At 36.3% G+C, this 23697-nt stretch overlaps 1 protein-coding gene and 1 pseudogene across 1 annotated transcript in view; both read left to right on the plus strand.

Annotated features, from left to right (window-relative positions):
- Positions 1 to 23169, plus strand: part of LOC106965986 (uncharacterized) — a 59578-nt gene extending 36409 nt beyond the window's left edge. The window contains exon 3 of the mRNA XM_027044514.2: positions 22254 to 23169. Within this exon, the coding sequence (XP_026900315.2) occupies positions 22254 to 22636 (383 nt within the window). The 3' untranslated portion in view covers positions 22637 to 23169. The remainder of the gene's footprint in view (positions 1 to 22253) is intronic.
- Positions 293 to 19586, plus strand: LOC128313292 (40S ribosomal protein S16-like; annotated as a pseudogene).
- Positions 23170 to 23697: the final 528 nt, after the last annotated feature.

Genomic DNA, 23697 nt, shown 5'->3' on the forward strand with positions numbered 1-23697 from the left:
GCTTCTCTACCTCATTGCCCAATTTTACCTGATTTTTAATTTTGTGGATTACCACAACCTTAATTTTGTGGCTCTACCCATTAAGGCCTCTATGATCAATATTATTGAAATTACTGACTACATCCAATCAATGTCTCATAAGTATTTTGCTAACCTGTTCTGGTCAGTGCCTATTTCAAGAATCTCTCAACCATAGTTTGCCTTCACCTTCAAATAAACATAATACACCTTTACCTAGCTTCCTATGGATATGTCAACAACCTTGCCATTGCACACAGTCTTTACAGGCAAGATGTTAAAGCACCACATTTCTCCAAAAGCACAGGTATGACATCCCAGTGATGATATCCTCCTCCAAGGAGATTGATTTGACACGTTTATTCAGGACATACAGATACTTACAAAGGATTCCAGAGAAAGGGCATGGGCCATTACCCTACACATAATAGAAGTCTTTGTTATCTTGGTTAAATACCTGAAAAATTATTTGGTTTGCTGAGAACAGCTCTATTGCTGATACTATCAAGGAATAACTATTGACCCTTTCAGCAATATTCAAACAAACATAATATCTTTGGGGTTCTTTTGGATTCTGAAGCCAATGTATTCCTCATTTACAAATTATTCTTAAGCCCATTTATTGTGTTACTTATAGATACCTTGAATGGAGACTCTACAACAAAGTGTTTTAGAATTTGTGGAAATTGCAATGTAACAGACACTCCCATAGTGCCCCAAAGACCTCTTTACTGTAGAAGTGTTAGCAACCTCCTCCTATGTCTCCTGGAATCTCTAGACCGTCCATTATGGCCATAAGTTGTCTGTAAGCTTCTGATGCAAGAAACTGCCCTTCTTGGCCCCATGGTATACACCATTAGCAGTAATTGTTGGCTACATACTAATTTTCCTGGAAAATAGAGGCTCTGAGCCCATTACCCTCTTTTCTCAGCTGCCCACTATGCCTTAGGTCATGGAGGTAGCAACCTGTAAGCTGAATATAGCCTCAAAGTCTCCTTGTGAAGACCAAAATAGAACCACCATATAGCCAAACCTGAGCCCTCTGGCATATTCCACCTGTAGGACGGTTGGTCTCCCTTTTTCTCAGTCTTTTGTCAGATGCCACAGTGCTGGAGGGCATCACCCCTTTACTGGACCCCTTAGATACTTAAGGAACTCCTTGGGATCAACTGAGTGTGCAGCAAAGGGAGTTTGTACAGTTTTCTATGACATCACAGTTGTTGGAGCCCATGGGAAAGCTGCTGCTGTCCATTTCTTAAGTGGGATGTTGCTGATCAAAGACAGGACTTGGGGCACCTTGGTGGCTCAGATGATTATGCATCTGACTCTTGGTTTCCACTCAGGTTATGATCTCAGTTCGTGGGTTTGAGCCCCATGTCAGGCTTCACAGCTGACAGCTCAGAGCCTGCTTGGGATTCTCTCTCTCTCCCTCTCTCTCTTGCTCACTCTATCTCTGTCTCTCTCAAAGTAAATAAATAAACTTAAAAAAAAAATTAAGGGGCACCTGGGTGGCTCAGTTGGTTAAGCGCTGACTTCGGCTCTGGTCATGATCTCACTGTTTGTGAGTTCGAGCCCCATGTCAGGCTCTGTGCTGACAGCTCAGAGCCTGGAGCCTGTTTCAGATTCTGTGTCTCCCTTTCTCTCTGCCCCTCTCCCACTCATGCTCTGTCTCTCTTTCTCAAAAATAAATAAACATTAAAAATTAATAAAAAAATTAAAAAGACAGGACTCAAGGGTCAGCACACATGGCCAAATTTCAGGCAATTATCTTAGCACTAGATGCTCTGTCCAGCAGTCAACTCTATATTTTTATTGCCAATGGTCTGGCCATCTGGTCTTGCCAATGGCAGCAACAACTCCTTACCCAAGGTTGGCCCTTTGGGGTAAAGAATTTTGGGAATTTCTTACCTCACAGACACCCAAAATATAAATCAAACATTTCTCTGCACATACTAAAGCCACAGTACAAGGCCTCACTAAGGCATTCCTTATCCCAGTTGTAGTTCTAGACATTATTGGTAGTGACCAAGGCACTCTTTTTACTTCTCAAAATACACAATGCATTCAGCAAAATCCTTACCTCCTTTACTGGTCTCAGGCTATACAAGAGACCTTACATATTGCCATAATGGTTTGCTTAAACAAGTTCATGTTCAATTAAGTAAAACAGCTGATTTCAACCATCAGGTAAATGTCAGGAGTAAATTTTAATAAAATGCCTGACTCCCATTTTTTGATCAAGTTTGATTGCAGATGGCTTTGAAACCCCAACATTTCTTTCTCCTGCTGGCCACATTTTGGCAAGTTGATAAGAAAGCCTGGATACTCCCTCCTTTCATGCCAACAGAGCGTTCAAACCATGTCAACCACAGCTGCTCTCCTGTAGGAGAGCAATCCTTCCCCCTAACTGCGGTAAAAATGGAACTAATCTCCTTTCCTTACTTCTCAAGTCTTTTGGGCCTGCTTGGGATCTTTCCCTGTTCTCCCCCAAACCCTCATTACCAAAGCCTTTTCATACCCTCCTGGTACATGGGTAGCATCATCAGTGCCAACATCTGAACCAAATTTTGGATATGAGATCCATGTGCCTCTGCAGGGTGACCACAGTAGTAGAAAAAGGATTTTTTTTCCAACAGGCGATGGTAGAATAATTAGATATGCACATGTAAAAAATCCTCCCCGAAAACAAACTTTTTCCCAATTGTTTTTTATTGTGGTAAGATATATGATGTAAAATTTATCATCTTAACTATCTTTAAGTGTACAGTTCAGTGGTATTAAGTTCATTCATATTATTGTGCACCAATCACCACTGTCCATCTCCAGAATAGTTTTCATCTTGAAAGCTGAAACTCTATACCCATTAAACAATAACTTCCATTGGCCCCTCCACCCAGCCCCTGGCAACTACCCATCTATTTTCTTTCTAAAAAAATTTTTTAAATATTTATTTTTGAGAGAGAGACACAGAGACAGAGACAGAGACAGAGTGTGAGCAGGGGAGGGGCAGAGAGAGAGGGAGACCTGGAACCCGAAGCAGCTCCAGCCTCTGAGCTGTCAGCACAGAGCCCGACATGGAGCTCAAACTCACAGACTGAGATCATGACCTGAGCCAAAGTTGGATGCTTAACTGACCGAGCCATCCAGGTGCCCCTACCCATCTATTTTGTCTCTATTAATTTAACTGCTATAGGTCCCTCCTATAAATGGAGTCATACTGTGTGTATCTTGTGTAAATGGCTTATTTCACTTAAATGTCCCTAATGGTTCATGTTACAGCAAGTTTTGGAAAAGTTTGAGAAGGACTGGTGTTAGTTCTTCTTTAAATGTTTGGTAGAATTTGCCAGGAAGCCATCAGGTCCAGGACACTTCTTTGTTTAGAGATTTTTGATTACTGATTCAGTTTCCTTACTAGTAGGTCTGTTAAATATTCCATTTTTTCATGATTTAGTCTTGCTAGGTTTTGTGTTTCTAGGAATTAGTCTATTTCATCTATGTTATCCAGTTCATTAGCATACTATTCATAGTACTGTCTTATAATTCTTCTTATTTCTATAGAATCAGTAGTAACCGCCCCCCCCCCCCCCCCCGCCACTTTTGTTTCTGATTTAGTATAAGCATGCTTTGGAGATATTACGGGTTCAGTTCCCAGACCACTGCAATAAAGTGAATGTTGCAATAAAGCAAGCCAGATGAATTTTTAGGTTTCCCAAGGCATATAAAAGTTATGTTTATATTATACTGTAGTCTATTAAGTGTGCAGTAGCATTTGTCTAACAATACAATGTATATACCTTAATTAAAAAATACTTCATTTAGGGCACCTGGGTGGCTCAGTTGGTTGAACATCTGAGTCTTGATTTTGGCTCAAGTCATGATCCCAGGGTCATGGGATTAAGCCCTGCATGTCGGGTTCTGCTCAGAGCATGGAGCCTGCTTAAAATTCTCTCTTCTTCTGCCCTTCTCCCTTACTTCCACACTCTCTCTCTTTAATAAAAAGAAGTACTTCATTGCTCAAAAATGCTAACCGTCATCTGAGCTTTCAGTGAGTTGTGATATTTGCTTGTGGAAGGTTTTGCCTTGATGTTGATAGCTGTTGATTAATCAGGGTAGTGATTGCTGGAGGTTCAGGTAACTGTGGCAGTTTCTTAAAATAAGACAACAATGAAGTTCTTCCTTTCACAGTTTCTCTGTAGCATGCAATGCTGTGAATAGCATTTACCCATAGTAAAACTTCTTTCAAAATTGGAGTCAGTCCTTTTTTTAATTAATTAGTTTATTTTGAGAGAGGGAGCAAGCAGGGGAGGGGCAGAGAAAGAGGGAGAGAGAATCCCAGGAAGTTTCCATGCTGCCAGAGTGGAGCCCGGCATGGGGCTCAACCTCACGAACCGTGAGATTATGACCTGAGCTGAAACCAAGAGTTGCACACTTAACCAACTGAGCCACCCAGATGTCCCTAGTGTCCAAACTGTTAGCACAGAGCCTGACACTAACAGTGAGATTATGACCTGAACCAAAGTCGGATGCTTACTGAGCTGCCCAGACACTCCTGAATCATAAATGTTCTTGATAGCATCCAGAATGGTGAATTTTTTCCATAAGGTTTTCAATTCATTTTTCCTAGATCCATCAGGGGAATCACTATGGGAGCTAGAGCCTTACAAAATGTATTTCTTGAATAAGAAGACTTGAAAGTCAAAATAGCTCCTTGATCCATGGGCTGCAGCATGTATGTTGTGTTAGCAGGCATGAAAACATTAGTGTCACTGTACATCTCCATCAGAGCTCTCAGATGATCAGGTGCATTGTCAATGAACAGTGATATTTTGAATGGAATCTTTTCTGGGCAGTAGATCTTAACAGTGGGCTTAAACTATTCAGTAAACCATGTGGTAAACAGGTGTTCTCTCTAGGCTTGGTTTTTCCATTTATAGAGCATAGGCAGATTTAGTGTAATTCTTAAGGGCCCTAGGATCTTTGAAATGGTAAATGAGCATTGTCTTCAACTTACAGTCACTAGATGCATTAGCCTACAAGGAACCCAGCCTGTCTTTTGAGGCTATGAAAGTCCTAGATGGCATCTTGTTCCAATATAAGGCTGTTTCATCTACACTGAAAATCTGTTATTTAGTGTAGCCACCTTCATTAATTATCTTAGCTAGATCTTCCAGATAACTAACCCACTGCTGCTTCTCCATCAGCACTTGCTGCTTCACTTTGTACTGTTATGTTATGGACCTGGCTTCTTTCCTTAAACCTCATGAACCAACCTCTACTAGCTTCAGACTTCTGCAACTTCCTTTCCTCTCTCAGCATTCATAGAATTGAAGAAAGTTAGGGCCTTGCTCTGAATTAGCCTTTGGCTTAAGGGAATGTTGTGGTTGGTTTGATCTTCTATCCACACCACTAAAACTTTCTGCATATGAGCTATAGGGCTGTTTCACTTTCTTATCATTCATGTGTTCACTGGAGTAGTACCATTTCCCTCAAGAATTTTTTTTAATGAATTTTTAATTTGGCTGTTTGGTGCAAGAGGCCTAGCTTTTAGCTTGTGTTGGCTTTTGACATGCCTTTCTCACTAAGCTTAATCATTTCTAGCTTTGGATTTAAAGTGAGATATGTGACTTTTCCTTTGACTTGAATACTTAAAGGCCGTTATAGGGTTATTAACTGACCTGATTTCACTATTGTTGTGTCTTAGGGTATAGGGAGGCCTGAGGAGAGGGAGATAGAAGGGAGAATGGCTATTTGGTGGAACATTCAGAACACACACATTTATCAATTAAATTTGCTGTCTAACATGGGTGTGGTTTCAGGGCATCCCAGAACAATTCAAATAGTAACATCAAAGATCACTGATCTCAGATTGCCATAACAAAGATAATAGTGAAAAAGTTTGAAATATTTCAAGAATTACCACAATGTGACAAAGATACAAAGTGAGCCAATGCTATTGGAAAATGGTGCTGGTAGACTTGCAGGGTTGCCATAAACCTTCAATATGTAAAAAAGAGTATCTGTGAAGTACAGTAAAACAAAGTGTAATAAAATGAGGTATGTCTGTAATTAAGTCTTCTCTTTTTTGTCTCTAGTGAAAGGCTTGTCAATTTTGTTCATCTTTTCAAAGAAACCAACTTTTGTTTCATTGATTTTCTTTATTGTTTCTCTATTCTCTATTTTATTTATTTCGAATCTATATTATATCCTCTTTTATGCTGGCTTTGGGTTTTGTTTGCTCTTTTCTTTCTAGTTCTTTAAGTGGTAAAGTTAGGTTGTTGATTTGAGATCTTCTTTCTTAACATAACAGCTATAACTACAGCTATAACTTTCCTCCTTAGCATTGCCTTCACTGTGTCCCGTGAGTTTTGGTAGGTTGTATTTTTGTTTTCATTCATCTCTGTGTTTTCTCATTTTCCTTATCATTTCTTTTTTTATCCATTGATTATTTCAGAATATGTTGTTTAATTTCCACAAGTTTATGAATTTGCTAGTTTTCCTTTCTGTCATTGATTTCTAACTTCATCCTGTTGTGGTTGAATAATATCTGTCTTAAAAAATGAACTTTAATCCTTACCTTGTGCCATATACAAATAATATTTCAAGATGGATTGTAGACCTACGTGAAAAATTTTAAACTATTGAACTTCTAGAAAATACTATAAAAACTGTGAACTTAAGTTAGGCAATTGTTTGTTAATTACAACACCAAAAGCATGACCCATAAAAGAAAAAAAGATAAACTGGGCTTAATCAAAATTAAAACTTTAGTTCTTTGAAAATCTCTGTTTAGAGAAAGGAGACACAAACAGATAAAAACCTTTGCAAAGCATGTATGTAATAGAAGACTTATATCCAGAATATGTAAAGGTTTCTCAAAGGTTAATATTAAGAAACAAACAACCCAATTAAAAAATAGGCAAAAATTTGAATAGAAACTTCACCAGAGTAGATGTATAGTAGATAGCAAGTAAGCTCATGGAGAAATGGTCAATAGCATTAGGGATATGCATATTATCACAAGGAAACCCTACTGGAATGACTAAAGTTAAAAACACTGAGCATACCAACTATTGATGAGGAGGAACTAGACCTCTTATACACTGCTGTTGGGAATGTAAAATGGTCCAACCACTTTGGGAAATAGTTTGGTAGTTTTCTTAAAAAGTTAAATCTACCTTATGATCCAGCCATTCCACTTTTAGCTATTTATTCAAGAGAAAAAAATGTGTATGTATATACAAAGGCTTTGCGTGAAAGTTCATAGCAGCTTTATTTGTAATAACTAAAAAACTGAAAACAGTCAAAACGTACATCAGCAAGGTAGGTAGATAAACTGTGGTATGTCTTTATGGAATAATATTCAGCAATAAAAGATATGAACTTGTTACATGCAACAGCATGGAAAAATCTGAAAATAATTACGCTGAGTGAAAGAAGCTAAACAAAAAAAGCATGTATTTATGATTCCATTTATATAAGACTCTAGAAAATTCAAATTGATCTGTAGTGGCAGAATGGTGATCAGTAGTTGCTTGGGAATATTGAAGGTGCTAAGGAGAGGCAGGAGGGTAGATTACAAAGGCACATGAAACTTGGGGATGATGGATATATTCACTGTCTTGATTGTGATGATGGTTTCATGGGCATATATAATTGTTAAAACTTGTCTAATTGTGCATTTAAAATATGTATAGTTTATTGCATGTTTCTTATAACTTAATAAAGCTGTTAAATGACATAATCATTTTTTCACTTAGAAATATGTGGGGGTGCCTGGGTGGCTCAGTCAGTTGAGCACCCGACTTTGGCTCAGGTCATGATCTGGTGGTCCTTGAGTTCGAGGTCTACTTTGGGCTTTGTGCTGACAGCTCAGAGTCTGGAAACTGCGTCGGATTCTGTGTGTGTCTCTCTCTCTGCACCTACCCTGTTTGTGTTGTCTCTCTCTCTCTCTCAAAAATAAACATTAAAAAAATTAAAGAAAAAAACCATTCTCTCTTCCTCTTCCCCTCACCCCCTCGTGTGTGCCTGCCAGCTCTCTCTCTCTAAAAATTTAAATAAATAGGGGTGCCTGGGTGGCTCAGTTGGCTGAGCGTCCAACTTCGGCTCAGGTCATGGTCTCGCAGTTTGTGAGTTCGAGCCCCACGTCGGGCTCTGTGCTAACAAACAGCTCAGAGCCTGGAGCCTGCTTCGGATTCTGTGTGTCCATCTCCCCCTCCCCTGCTCATGCTCTGTCTCTCTCTGTCTCTTAAAAATAAATAAATGTTAAAAATAATTTTTAAAAAATTAAATAAAGATATGTAAAGATCATGACTTACTTCTGGTAGTAAAGACTTCAGAAAAGAAAACAGAAAACCTGCAGGGCTTATGAGATTTGTTCAAGGTTTTTCCTCAACCAGAGACTAGGAGAACCTATGTTTGGCATCTTTTTTGTAGTCTTCCACCTTCTTTCCCTTAAACTAGCTATTGTAAATGATCCTTTTCCAGTAATTGGTACTGGCCCTCTTCCTCTCTCATGTTCAAACTCTTGAAGGCAGATTTTTTTTTTTAGTATTTTCTAGAAGTTTCATTTTGAAATATTATTTTTATATGGCATAAGGTAAGAATCAAAGTTCATTTTTTAAAGACATATCATTCAGAGTATTTTTCCACAACAGGGTGAGGTTAGAAATCAACAACAGAAAGAAAAACTAGCAAACTCATAAATTTATAGAAATTAAACAACATACCCTGAAATAACCAATGGACCAAAAAATAAAAGACAAAAAAAATTTTTTTTTGAGAGAGATAGAGAGTACAAGCAGGGGTGGGGTAGAGAGAGAGAGGGGGGGAGAGAGAAATCCCAAGCAGGCTCTCTGCTGTCAGTCCAGAGCCCAATGCTGGGCTTGAACTCACGAACTGTAAGATCATGACCTGAGCTGAAACCAACACTGAGCCACCCAGGTGCCCCTCTTTCCTCCCTTTAAAATGTCTTTGTTTTTTTTTGAAATACATTCCCCTGCCAGCATTGTAGAACAGACCAACAGCCTCTCATCCTGGGATTAATGTAATAGTTTCCTAACCAGTTGTTTTCTTCTAATCTAATCCATGTTGTAAATATTCTGAGACATTTTAGGAAATAGTTTTATTTTATTTTTTTTCTTTACATTCTTCCTGTGGCCACTCATATTAGTGTTATTAAACATTCACCATATGCATGGAACTGTAAAGGACTAGGAGAATGGGATGGGTATGATTTCCTATCTGGAGTAATTTTTATGAGGAGGTGGAGTTTAAATAAAAATGAGATTTCTACCTTTGAGTAATTTATTGTTTAGTTAAAGAGACCACATAAACACTTGATAAGTAAAATAGTAATATATTTTTTTCCTTTTTTTTCCCCCTTCCAGGTTCCTGTTGCATGTAAATCTTGTCCCTGTGGTTATATATTTATTAATAGGAAACTTCTAAAAGTAAAACACTCAGAGAAATCATCACCTTTTACAGGTAATTGAGAGAGTTGACCACCTTTCTGTCTTTTGTGGTTTCTTTTATATAAAGTTAAAATTAATTTTTGTGAGTTAATTTTTTTTTTTTTTTTTTTTTTTTTTTTTTTTTTTTTTTGCTGGTGAAGTTATAATACTAAAATCTGTTGAAGTACATTTTGGTTTTTATTAGATACAGCAAGTTGTTTACATTGGTTTGTTCAACCAATTTAAATGTTAACTCCTTTACTGATAAATTTTGTAACAAATTTTAATGAGAAATTTTAATTAGAAAATATTAACTGAAAGACAGGAAACCTTGATTTTAGTATTAGAATGTTTTAGTACCAGTTATTTTTTTCAGTTCACGGATTTAGACTAGCTAAAGAGCTGCTGACTTCAATTTTATTTGAGTTTGTAACTTTCTCTTTAAAGTTAGAAATCTGGATTTATGCCATAAGTGTAGTGAGAGATAGGTTTTTGTTACTCTTATTTTTTGCTATGATAAAATCACATTTGTAATAATAGTCAACCCAAAATGGCAATACATTTATTATCAACAATTATTGAGTGCCTAACGTATGCCAGGTACTATATATTTTGGGCACACAGTAAGAAATCTACTACCAAGACAGGTTCAGTGTTGTCATAATGGTTGAAGGTATATGTAGAGGTATATACATATGGGATATATGGGGAAAATATCAGTAATAAGTGCTGAGTAAGAAATTAAAATAGGGTACTGTCCTAGAGGTTAACTGGAAGGCTGCTTTTGATTAAATGTTCCAGGGAATGCATCTCTGAGGAGGAGATGTTTTATAAGGTCTGAATAGATGAAGGAAAACCAGGGAAAGCAAATTCTAGACAGAGGGAAAACAAAGGCAGGATTTATTCCAGGAATGCAGGATTGGTTCAATATGAGGGAACCTATTAGTGTTATATACCATGTTATTAACTATAAAGAAAAAATAATACAGTTATCTCAGTAGATACTAAGAAAACCTTTGGCAAAAGTAAGTACCCATTCATGATAGAGACACTCAAGAAAATAGGAATTGAAGACTACTTAAAAAAAATTTTTTTAATGTTTATTTATTTTTGAGAGGAGAGAGTGACAGAGCATGAGTGGGGGAGGGGCAGAGAGAGACAGGGACACAGAATCTGACGCAGGCTCCAGGCTCTGAGCTGTCAGTACAGAGCCCGATGAGGGGCTTAAACCCATGAACTGCAAGATCATACCCTGAGCTGAAGTCAGATGTTTAACCAACTAAGCCACCTAGCGCCCCTTGAATACTACTTTTTTAACTTGATGAAGTATACATCTTAGCATTAAAACTATATCTTATTTAAAAAGGGGAAACACTACAGGCATCTCCATTAATGTCAAGAACAAGCATCCACACTATCTTCACTACTGTTCAGCATTTTGTTAGAGGTAAATTAGCCAAGGGAATTAAATTAAGAGAAATCAGTAAGAGGCATAAAAACGGGTAAAGAACAAGTAGAACAATATCTCTTTGCAGATCATAGTATAGCTGTACTCCAGAGAATCAATAATAAACTAACTCCTACAATAAAAGAATTCAGTGAAGGATCAGGATTTAAAATTAACATATAAAATTCAACTTTCATATATACAGATAGCTTAAACTGAACATAATGTTAGAGGAAAGCCCATTTACAATAGCAACATGGAGGATTAAATGTTTAGGAATAAATTTAATAAGAAAGATATAAAATCTATACAAGGAAAATTGAAAACACTCCTAAAAGACACTAAAGCAGATTTAAACAAATGGTAAAATGTCCTTTGTTGTTGAATAGGATGATTCAACATCATAAAAATGTTAATCCTCCCTGGTTAATTTATAAAATCAGTGCAATGTTAATAAAAATCCTATTAAGTTGTTTTATGGAGTCAGACAAGCTGATTTTAAGGTTCATATGGAAAAACAAACATGCAAAAATAGCCAGGAAAATCATCAATTGACTTTTAGTAAAGGTCCCAAAGAAAATAAATGGGAAATAATAGTCTTTTCAATAAATAGTATTGGAATACCATGCTGAGTACGCAAAAGAATGAAGTTGGGGACCTGTTTTATGCCACACATAAAAATTAATTCAGAATAGATCATAAACCTAAATATAAGAGCTAATGAAACTAAAAGCCTAGCAGTACATCTCAGTGACTTTGGGTTAGGCAGTGTTTTCTTAAATATGACACCCAGAGCTCAAATGACATACATACATACCTACATACATACATAAATAGGATGATATCAAAATTCAAAACTTTTTTTTGCTGCAGATGATATCAAGAAAGTAGAAAGACAACTCACAGGATGGAAAAAACTATTTGCAAATCACATATCTTATAAGGTACTTATATCTTGAATGTATAAAGAATTCTTATTCCTCAATAATAAAAAGAAATAATCCAATTTAAAAAATGGACAAAAGATTTGAATAGAATTGGTCCAAAGGAGATATACAAATGACCAACAACTATACCAAAATATTTTTGTTAGTCATTAGAGAAATGCAAATCAAAATCATGAGATATAACTTGACACCACTAAGATGCAATAATAAAGACAGAAAATAACAAGTATTGGTGAGGAAGTGGAAAAGTTGAAACACTCATACATTGCTATTAGAAATGTAAAATGGTGCAGTCACTTTGAAAACAATCTGTCAGTTCCTCAAATGGTTAAATACACAATTATAATATGATCCAGCAATTCCATTCTTAGGTATAAACCCAAGAGACTGAAAACAGAAGTGGACACAAAACCTTTGTGAATGTTGTTAGCAGCATTATTCACAATAACTAAAAAGTAGAAACAGTCCTGATGTCCATCAACTGATAATCAACAAATGTGATATATCCATATAATAGAGTATTATTTGACATAAAAAGAAAGGAAGTATTGATATATGCTACAACATGAATGATTTGAAAATGTGCTATGTGAGAGAAGTCAGTTACAAAAGATCACATACTTTATGATTCCAATTATAAGAAATGTTCACATAGGCAGATATATAAACAGACTAATATTAACAGATATATAAATAGAATAATGGTTTAGGGCTGGGAAAGGGTTAGAGGGAGAATGGGGAACAGTTGTTAATTAGTACAGAGCTTCTTTTGGAAGAGGAAAAGTGTCCTAAAATTGGATTCAAAACCCTGTGAGTGTACCAGAAATCACCAAATTGTGCATTTTAAATAGGAAAATTGTATGGGATGTGAATTATATCTCAATAAAACTGATTTTAGAAATAGCCAGGAAAACACTTTTTTTTTAGATTTTTTAAAATATAAATTATCATCAAATTGGCTTCCATACAACACCCCGTGCTCATCCCAACAAGTGCCCTCCTCAATACCCATCACCCACTTTCCCCTCTCCCTCACCCCCCATCAACCCTCAGTTTGTTCTCTGTATTTAAGAGTGTCTTATGGTTTTTCTCCCTCCCTCTGTTTGTAACTAGCCCCCCCTTCCCCCATGGTCTTCTGTTAAGTTTCTCAAGATCCACGTATGAGTGAAAACATATGGTATCTGTCTTTCTCTGACAGACTTATTTCGCATAGCATAATACCCACCAGTGTTCCATCCATGTTGCTGCAAATGGCAGGATTTCATTCTTTCTCATTGCCAAGTAGTAGTCCATTGTATTTATAAACCACATCTTCATCCATTCATCAGTTGATGGACATTTAGACTCTTTCCATAATTTAGCTATTGTTGAAAGCGCTGCCATAAACATTGGGGTATGTGTGCCCCTATGCATCAGCACTCCTGTATTCCTTGGGTAAATTCCTAGCAGTGCTATTGCTGGGTCATAGGGTAATTGTATCTTTAATTTTTTGAGGAACTTCCACACTGTTTTCCAGAGTGGCTGCACCAGTTTACATTCCCACCAATAGTGCCAGAGGGTTCCTGTTTCTCCACATCCACGCCAGCATCTATAGTCTCCTTATTTGTTCATTTTAGCCATTCTGACCGGTGTGAGGTGGTATCTCAATGTGGCTTTGATTTGTATTTCCCTGATGATGAGTGGCATGGAGCATTGTTTCATGTGTCTGTTGCCCATCTGGATGTTTTCTTTGGAAAAGTGTCTATTTATGTCTTCTGCCCATTTCTTCACTGGATTATTTGTTTTTTGGGTGTGGAGTTTGGTGAGTTCTTTATAGATTTTGAATTCTAGCACTTTATCCAATATGCCATTTACAAATTTCTTTTCTCATTCTGTTGGTTGCCTTTTAGTTTTGTTGATTGTTTCCTTTGCAGTGCAGAAACTTTTTATCTTGATGAGGTCCCAATAGTTCATTTTTGCTTTTAATTCCCTTGCCTTTGGAGATGTGTTGAGTAAGAAATTGCTGTGGCTGAGGTCAAAGGTTGTTGCCTGCTTTCTCTTCTAGGGTTTTGATGGTTTCCTGTGTCACATTCAGTTTCTTCATCCATTTTGAGTTTATTTTTGTGTATCATGTTAAGAAAGTAGTCTAGTTTCATTCTTTGGCATGTTGCTGTACAGTTCTCCCAGCACCATTTGTTGAAGAGACAGTCTTTTTTTCCACTGGATACTCTTTCCTGCTTTGTCAAAGATTAGTTGGCCATACATTTGTGGGTCCAGTTCCGGGTTCTCTATTCTATTCTATTGGTCTGTGTGTCTGTTTTTGTGCCAATAGTATACTGTCTGGATGATTATAGCTTTGTAGTAGAGGCTAAAGTCTGGGATTGTGATGCCTCCTGCTTTGGTTTTCTTCTTCAATATTACTTTTAGCCAGGAAAACACTTAAAAAGAGAAACTTAAAAAAAAAAAGCTATAAGGGTTGAATAGCCTTATTAATTAAAACATTGTAGCATTGGCAGGGACAAATAGACCAGTGGAAAAGAATAAAAAGTGCAGAATTAGACCCAAATTCATATGGAAAGTTAGTATATGAGAAAGGTAGTATTTCAAATTACTAGGGTAAGATGGACCTTTTCTTCTTCTCATTTTTATTGTGGTAAAATACATACAATATTTATCATTTTAACCATTTAAGTGTACAGTTAAGTGGAATTAAAAACATTCACAATTCTGTGTAGTCATCATTGCTATTTATACTTAAAACTTTTTTATCATCCCCAACATAAACCCTGTACCCATTAAATAATCTCCTCCTCCCCACTCCACCACCACACCTCCCCCAAATCCCTGGCAGTCTCTCCTTTGTGTCTCTGTAAATGTGCTTTTCCAGGTATCTCATATATAAGTGGAATCATAAATATTTGTCCTGTGTTTGGCTTATTTTACTAAGCATAATGTTTTCAAGGCCTGTCTATGTTGTAGCATATATGAAAATTTCATTACTTTTTATGGCTGAATAATTACCATTTTATGTACATACTACATTTTTTAATCCATTCATCTGATAGACAGTAGGGTTGTTGTAATGAACATTGGTGTACAGATATGTGTTCGAATCCCTAATTTCAGTTCTTTTGGATATATACCTAGGAGTGGAATTGCTGGGTCATATAGTGGTTTTGTGTTTAACCTTTTGAGGAAATGTAAAACTCTTTTCCACAGTGGTTGCACTATTTTACATTCCCACAAGCAATGCATGAGGGTTCCAATTTTTCTATATTCGTACCAGCATTTGTCATTTTCCAATTTTTTTTTTAAATAACCATCCTAGTAGGTGTGAACTGTTATCTTACTGGGTTTTGATATGCATTTCCCTAAACACTAGCAATGTTAAGCATCTTTTCTGGTTCTTATTGGCCATTTGTGTATCTTCTTTGGAGAAATGTCTATTCAACTCCTTTACCCATTTTTAATTAGGTTGTTTTGGTTGTTTGTTAAGTTATAGAAACTCTTTATATATTTTCAGTATTAATCCCTTGTCAGAAGTATGATTTGCAAGTATTTTTTTCCATTCTGCAGGTTGTCTTTTCACTTTTTTAAGTGTCCTTTGATGCACAAAATTCTTAATTTTAATGAGATCCAACTTACCTAATTTTTTTTTATTTTTATTGTTAATTGTGGTAACATACAAAAAATATAAAATTTACCATCCTATTTTTAAGTATATAGTTCAGTAGTATTAAGTACTTTCACATCTTTTACTGTTGATCTCCAGAACTTTTTCATCTTCTAAAACTGAAACTCTATAGCCTTAAACAACAACTCCCATTCTTCCCTCGCCCCTGTCCCCACTAACCTCTATTCTACTTTCCATCTCTAAGAATATGACTATTCTAGGTATGTCATTTAAGTAGAATCACACAATTTTTGTCTTTTTGTGACTGGTTTATTTCACTTAGCATCATGTGTTCATGGTTCATCTGTGTTGTAGGATGTATCAGAATCTCCTTTCTCTTTTCTGTTGTTTGGGGTGGGGGGAGGAGCAGAGGGAGAGAGAGAATCTTAAGCAGGCTCCACACTCAGCGTGGATCCTGACATGGGGCTTGATCCCATGACCCTAGGATCATGACCTGAGCCAAAATCAAGAGTCAGACGCTCAACCTACTGAGTCATCCAGGCACCACAGAACTTCCTTTCTTTTTAAGGCTGAATAATATTCCATTGTATGCAATTACCACATTTTCTTTATCCATTTATTGGTTGATAGACACTTGGGTTGTTTCCACCTTTTGGCCATTGTGAATAATGATGCTGTGATTGTGGGTATATAAATACCTCTTTGAGACTCTGTATTCAGTTCTTTTGGATATATTCCCAGAAATGGAATTATTGGATCATATGGTAATTCTGTTCTTAATTTTTTGAGAAACCAACATGAATGTTTTCCATAGAGACTTGTACCATTTTTTGTTCCCACCAGCTGTGCCCAAGTGTTCCAGTTTCTCTGTATCTTTGCTAACATTTGTTATTTTCTCGTTAGTAGCTGTCCTTTTGGGTGTGAGTTGATACCTCATTGTGGTTTTGATTTGCATTTCCCTAATGATTAATGATGTTGGCCATCTTTTCAAATCCTTGTTGGCCTTGTATATATTTTTGTTTGAGAAACATTTATTCTAGTGCTCTTTGCTCATTTTAAAATCAGGCTATTTGTGGGGCACCTCGATGGCTCAGTTGGTTAAGCATCTGACTTTGGCTCAGGTCACGGTCTTGTGGTTCGTGGGTTTGAATCCCGTGTTGAGTCAGCTGTGCTGACGGCTCAGAGCCTGGAGCCTGCTTCAGATTCTGTGTCTCCCTCTCTTTGCTCCTCCTTCCCTGCTTGTGCTCTGACTCTCTCTGTGTCTCAAAAAAATAAACATTAAAAACAATTTTTTTTAATCAGGCTATTTGTATTTTGTTTTTGAGTTGTAGGAGTTCTTTATATATTCTGGATATTTACCCCTTATCAGATTCATGATTTGCAAATATTCTATTCTGTGGGTTGCCTTTTCACTGTTAACTGTGTCTTTTGCCCAGAAGTTTTAAATTTTGATGCAGTCCAGTTTACCTGTTTTTACTTTTGTTGTCATATCCATTAAACTGTTGTCAAATCCAGTGCCATGAAGATTTTCCTCAATGTTCTCTTAAAGACTTCTGTAATTTTAGTTTTTACATTTAGGTCTTTGATCCATTTTTGAATTAATTTTTGTATAAGGTCTGGGTTAGGGTCCAACTTCATTCTTTTGAATGTGGATATACAGTTTTCCCAGTACTATTTGTTGAAAAACCATCCTTTCCCACTAAATGGTCTTGACACCCTTGTCGAAAATCAGTTGACCATATGTGTGAGGGTTTCTTTCTAGTCCATTGTTCTTTATGTTTGTTCTTATGCCCATATTGTTTTAATTATTGTGGCTTTGTAGTTAGTTTCAAAGTTGGAAAGTGTGGGTTCTCCAACTTTATTCCTTTACAAGATTGTTTTGGTTATTCAGGGCCCCTTGTGATTCTGTATAAAAATAAGGATCTGCTTTTCCATTTCTGCCAAAAAGGCTGTTGGACTTTTGATGGGGATTATATTGAATTTGTAGATTGCTTGGGTAATACTGACATCTTAATGATGTTAAGTCTTCCTATCTATGAGTATGATTGTCTTTTCATTTATTTAGATCTTGCTTGATTTCTTTCAGCAGTGTGTTCAGCATAAAATCTTAAGTCCTTGGTTAGATTCATTCCTAAGTATTTTATTGGAATTGCTTTTTTAGTTTTCTCTTGAAGATATTCATCCCTGGTGTATAAAAACAGAGTTGATTTTTATTCTTGTATCTGACAACTTTGCTGAAGTTTGGAAAGTTTTTGGAAACTTTTTTTGGAAATGATCTACTTTTTTTCATTGAACAATGAATGATCCACTTTTAGCATTTCCCAAATGGCTACCCAGTTGTCCCTGCACTATTATTAAAAGAGCCATTGTTATCTACCATTAACATAAGTTAATTCCTCTATAGTTGGTATGTAGGCTTGCTAACTGTGACTTAAAATCCAGAAGCATTAAAAGAAAAGGTTGATAAATTTCACTAAGTTAAATTCTTGCATAACCAAAAAAAATCCCGTAAATAAAAGTTTTTCAAAGAGAAACTGGGGGAAAATATTCATAATATATACCCATAAAAAGGACAATACTTTTTATATTCAAATAGCTTTTAAAGTTTGAGGGACAAAAGCTTTACAGGTTGCAGTGCCAGGCAGTGAGGAGCTCTTGCCCCACTGGTAGCTATATAGTCCAAGGGCACTCTACAGTCCATGCAGGTCCTTGGACACAGGAAGGTGGCCAGTGCACATCCTGGTGCATTGCAAACAGGGCAATGGCCTTATCCAGGTGAATGGACAGTCCCTGGAGATGATCCATCAGTCCACACTACAGTACAAGCTACTTGAACCTGTTGTGCTTCTGGGCAAGGAATGATTTCCTGGGGTGGATGTCTGAGTCTGCATGAACAGTGGTAGTTACATGGTCCAGGTTTGCACAGTTCATCAGTACCAGCTCCAAAGCCCTGGTGTACTTATTACTAGAAATATGTGGATGAGGCTTCCAAGAAGGAGCTCACAGACATCCCCATCCAGTATGACTGCACCCTGCTGGTGGTAGTGGATCCCCATCGCAGCAAATCCAAAAAGTTTGGAGGCTCTGGTACCCATACTTCCTACCAGAAATCCTATTGATAAGCCCATTGTGAAGATCAGAGTTCACCTTGGTAATAAACAGTGGTTGTGAGATTTAAGGTTTTGAAATAAAACAAAAAATTTGAGTTTGGGACAGAGTTCCAAAAACCTGTTGTAAAAATGTGAATCAGACATGAAGAGACAACTCAAAAAAGTAAGACATAGTAATGGCCTAAAGTATATGAAAAAAGTTCAAATTCACTCATAATTAGAGAAATGCAAATTAAAATAATACCTATCAATGACAAAAATTTTAAAATATGACCATATACTTTGTTGGTGAAGCTGTGAAGATATGGATACTCCTATACATTGCTGTTGAGAATGTGAATTGTTACAATCCTTTGGAAGGGAAATTTGGTAATACCTAAAAATATGTATTTGTTAATTTTTTAACCATTTCTGGGATTTTACCATGAAGATACACCTCCAACAATATAAAAATGCATACATACAAGATATTCACTGCATCAAAGTAGTGTAATGTAATTGCAAAATGTTGGAAACAGTCTAAATGCCCATACATAGCAAAGTGATTAAACTATGGTATGTCCATGCAGTGGAATAATGGAGCTATAAAAAAAGAATGAGAATGATCTATATCAATTGATACGGAGTGTTGCCAGGATAATATGCTGTTAAGTGACAAAAGTAAAGCGCAGGAGTATCCATAGTATACTATTCTTTTGTGTAAGAAAGAAGGAGATAATAAGACAGTACATACACATCTGCTCATTTGTATAGAATCCGTACTGGGAGGATAAACTGGAAACTAAAGTGATTGGTAACCTATAGGGGGTAGGTGGGAAAGGGGTGCAAAAAAGTGGGGTGATGGGAACTAGGTATCAGGAATGAGGAAGGAGTGACATTAAAGGGGATGGAGGAAGAAAAGAGCTTTATTCCAAGTTTTTTTCGAAAATAACATCTTCACTGGATACTGTAATGTTAAAAAGAACTGCACATTAATGCTGTAATCTAGTCAGTAAATGTATTTCTCACAGGGGCATAGATCAGCAATTCTGAAACTGCCTTATGTGTGTACTCAAACTGAACAAATAGGTAAATGTTTTAAATAACAAGAACTGGGTTCTCATAAATAAAGAAAAGAGAAGGCTAAAATGAACTCTGTTGGTTTGGGTTTGGTTTGGTATCTGAGATATCAATATATGTGTGGGTTGTTATGCATGTTTCCTACCAATGTCCACTGAGAGTGACTAAAAGGTATGACACCCCAATAGTAATGAATAAACCTGGGATCCAGTTTTTTATTTCTAAGTAAATATTTTATTTCCTCAAATAAAAGGAACCAGGGCTCCTTGGAGAAGTTGTTGATTCTAGGACTGAGAGAAAATACTAAAGGTGCCTGGGACACCTTGATGTGTGCCAGGTAATAACAAAATGCTTTTAAAAAGGCAGGGGGATATTGTTGAAAAAACATGGGAGTCAACCGGAAAGAGTTCTAATGGCCGAAGCTGGAGCAATTTGAGCAAAAGAAATAATGAAATCACTGGATTATAATTCATAGAATAATGTAAATATCCATGAGTCCATACTGATACAGATAAAAAAAATGGGGAAAATGAACAATTCTCGCTTATAGTAAAATTCCAATTAAAACTGTGGAAAGATGTAAGATATGAGAAAAATAGAAAAGAAATATTAGCTAAACACAGTAATAATTATTGTAGACAAGATCCACCAATTGATTGTAAAATTAGTGAGTGAAAATTTGAGAAGTAAAATTCATATAGATTCAAAGAATGTCCCCCAAAGTATATCTTCATTAATCCCAAAGGGAAAGATAGTAAATTTATCAGAATGAAACCTGCTAAAATTTATCTTAATAAATCGCTTAATAAATGATCAAGGTGAACATCACAATAATAAAACATATTGATATCATGAAACCATGATATGATGCACTGGGAAGGATTCATCATTTCTGTGTACTCTTGCCAAAATGTATAACCTTAGTCCAGTCATCAGCCAAACCCAAATGAGATATATTTGACAGATTAAACCGATCAATAGTCTTTAAGAGTCATGATCATGAAAAATAAGGGAAGACTGTAGCATTGTCAGAGATTGGAAGAAACAAGATATGACAACTAAATATAATGTGGGAGTTTTTTCTTTCACAATGGCCTGTTCTTGCTGAATGAAATCTATTTCTTTGTTTTCTCTTTGAACATTAAAGGTATGTTTCAAAATGTCATATTCTAACATCTTAAAATGTCTGTTTTAGATTGTTCCATTATTTGTATATAGTTCTGAGATGAAGAGTATGAATTCTATTCATGTGTCCCTTCCCCACTGTGCTCTTTTAATGTTTCCCACTTTTTTGCATTTGGGAAATTCTCTATTGCTTTTGGATTTAGCTCTGTATTAAAACAAGTTTTGTTTTTTGGTTATATCTCAATTAGTATGTCTGAAGTGGGATGTTATGCTTCTTGCATTTATTAAATCTACTATATTGATGGAAAACCTTTCTCCCCTATTCCTGTTCCATTTATGAACAATAGGGTAATTGCTTTCAGTGTATTAGGGACTAAAATACAGTTACTCACTTTCCTAATATTTATCATATAGTTAAATATATGGGGTGCTTTTTTGTTTTTTGGTAACTATTTTATGGTTGAGGTCAGAATTTTTTTCTGCTTTTGTAATAAATTATTGACTTATTTGAAATAGTTTAGAACTTAAGTGAGGGTAGAAAGGAATAGAAACCTTTTCCCTTTCCACTTTGCCATCTTGGAAGTATAGGGGAGGAAAAAGGCAGAAAAGTTAGTATTGGAGGAATATGTACTTACAAAGGGCTGGAATTAAAGCTGCTGAAAAGGAAAACTTCTCCCTTCTTACCGCAAGATATTCCCAGATTTGAATTCTGCTGAACCTTTCTCTCTCTCTCTCTAACCCTTTGGTAGGTTTAGGTCACATGTATGTTATGGTTATAGTTTTAAAAAGTACACTGGGCAGTGGACCCTAGTGCCATTTAAATACATGACTGCCAGGGGGAAATGTGAACTTAGGCAAACAGTTCTTTCATATACCTAAAATACTGTTTATATTCATTTACGCCAAAATTAAGTATGAAGCCAAAGAAAGTGAAGCAGAGAGGCAAAAGAAGAAAAATTCTGTAGCAAATAAGGATTTAGAATGTGTAAAGAATGTGTGAGGTAGCATTCAGATCATGTGAAACAGGGAAGAGGAACACCTAAAAATACTTCTGTCAGAAAACATAAGAAACAGGTATTTATCAGCCCATTATGGGAGATTTTTTTTCTAAGCATTAAACTTATCTGAAATCTTAATTTGATAGTAGAGAAAAAATTGTGTGGCATTGAGTTCCTAGATTTAAAAGCACAACTTCTATTTTAGTTCAAAATCATTTCTTTTATGGTAATGCGTATAAAATTACTGGAAATTTTATTCCTACTGTAAAGTCATCTGCCTGATATAAACTGATGGCAGCAGAACACAGTGATAAAAAACGTGTGTTCTCCAGATGAAATTTCTGATATTTGACTAGTTGAAACTTGGCCATGATTGGTAAAGTTGATATCAGGTCTGTTTTCAGGTGTGTTGTTTAGTATTCGTAATGATATTATGGTCTTCAGTTTTCTTTGATGGCTGAGTTTTTATTGTTTATTTCTTCCACAGAAGTGGACTGTACCATATCTTTGAAAGATTTGCGAATACTGTTTTTATATGAATTTAAACTAGGACATAGTGCAGCCACAGCAAGTAGAAACATCAATTCTGTCTTTGGAGAAGGCTCTGTTAGTGAAAGGACTATCCGGTGGTGGTTTGAAAAATTTCGTTCTGGGGATCTGAGTCTGAAAAATGAGCCTCGAGGGAGACCCAAATCTGTTTTAAATGAAGATCAATTGAGAGCCATGGTGGAAGCTAACCCCAAAATGGCAATTCGAGGCCTTGCAGCAGACTTAGGAGTTTCTGCTACAACAATTTCTCGACATCTGGCTGCAATAGGAAAGGTGAAAAAGTTGGACAAATGGGTAGGTACCACACCAACTGATGGATGATCATATATGGAGATGATTAGAGATGTGCTCATACCTTAGGATTTGAAAGAGCAGAGACCTATTCTGGAGAGGATCATAAGCTTTGACAAAAAATGAAAGTGGTCTGGACAATGGTTGGATGTTGATGAAGTTCCCAAACGTGTTAAAACTATCGCTGCAACCAAAATGAAGGTTCTAGTAATGATGGTGGTCTGCAAAGAGAGTATTTATTACTTTTAGCCCAGGCAAAACTAACAGTAGCATCTTATTGTCAAGAAGTTGAAATTATGTATAAAAATGGATTTAAAAGCACTCTGCATTGGTTAACAGACATGGACCTATACTTTTCCATGACAACATTTGACCACTGAAATTGCGGACCACCATAGGGAATAACTGAATTGGGCCAAGAACTTTTGTCATATCCATCACACTCACCTGACCTTTTTTCAACAGATTACCACCTTTTTCATCATTTGGAAGTCTAAGAAACAGAACATTCTCCAAAAGAGAACAATAATTGAAGGATTTGAATAAATGTTAACAATGCTGAATTTTATTAATATGTAATTTAGTATTTGGAAAAACGTATCATTTTGGGAAAGCAGTTATTGCTAGCAGCACATATTTTGGTTGAATGAAACTTTTCTTTTTCTGAAAAATATAACATTTTCATTTTTATATAAAGGCAGTTTCATATGGTTCAACCTAATATCTTCCCAGACCCTGGCAGAACATGAAGACTGAAAGGTACCTAATGTACTGGAAAACTACAAGCTACCCCTGAGTTTTGGGCTTCTTCATTGGAGGAATGTAGAACAACCCAGAGTGTATATATGTTTGAAAGATGCTTAGGAGTCAGTCATGCAAATATCTGGGTATAAAGAAGGTTTTAGAGAGATGAGCAGCCTCAACAGAAGCTTTCAGGCTCTGAGAAAATATTTTTTGAATAAAGAAATGAAAGCATGTTTCTAACACCGAAAGCCATGCACACAATAGACATGGCACAGTGGTGCTTTTGAGTGGTAGTACTTACTGTCACACAGAGCCAATCCCTTTCATATGTTTTCCATTCTTACTCT

Source organism: Acinonyx jubatus, chromosome E2, assembly GCF_027475565.1.
Source record: "Acinonyx jubatus isolate Ajub_Pintada_27869175 chromosome E2, VMU_Ajub_asm_v1.0, whole genome shotgun sequence".
Classification (NCBI taxonomy): domain Eukaryota; kingdom Metazoa; phylum Chordata; class Mammalia; order Carnivora; family Felidae; genus Acinonyx; species Acinonyx jubatus.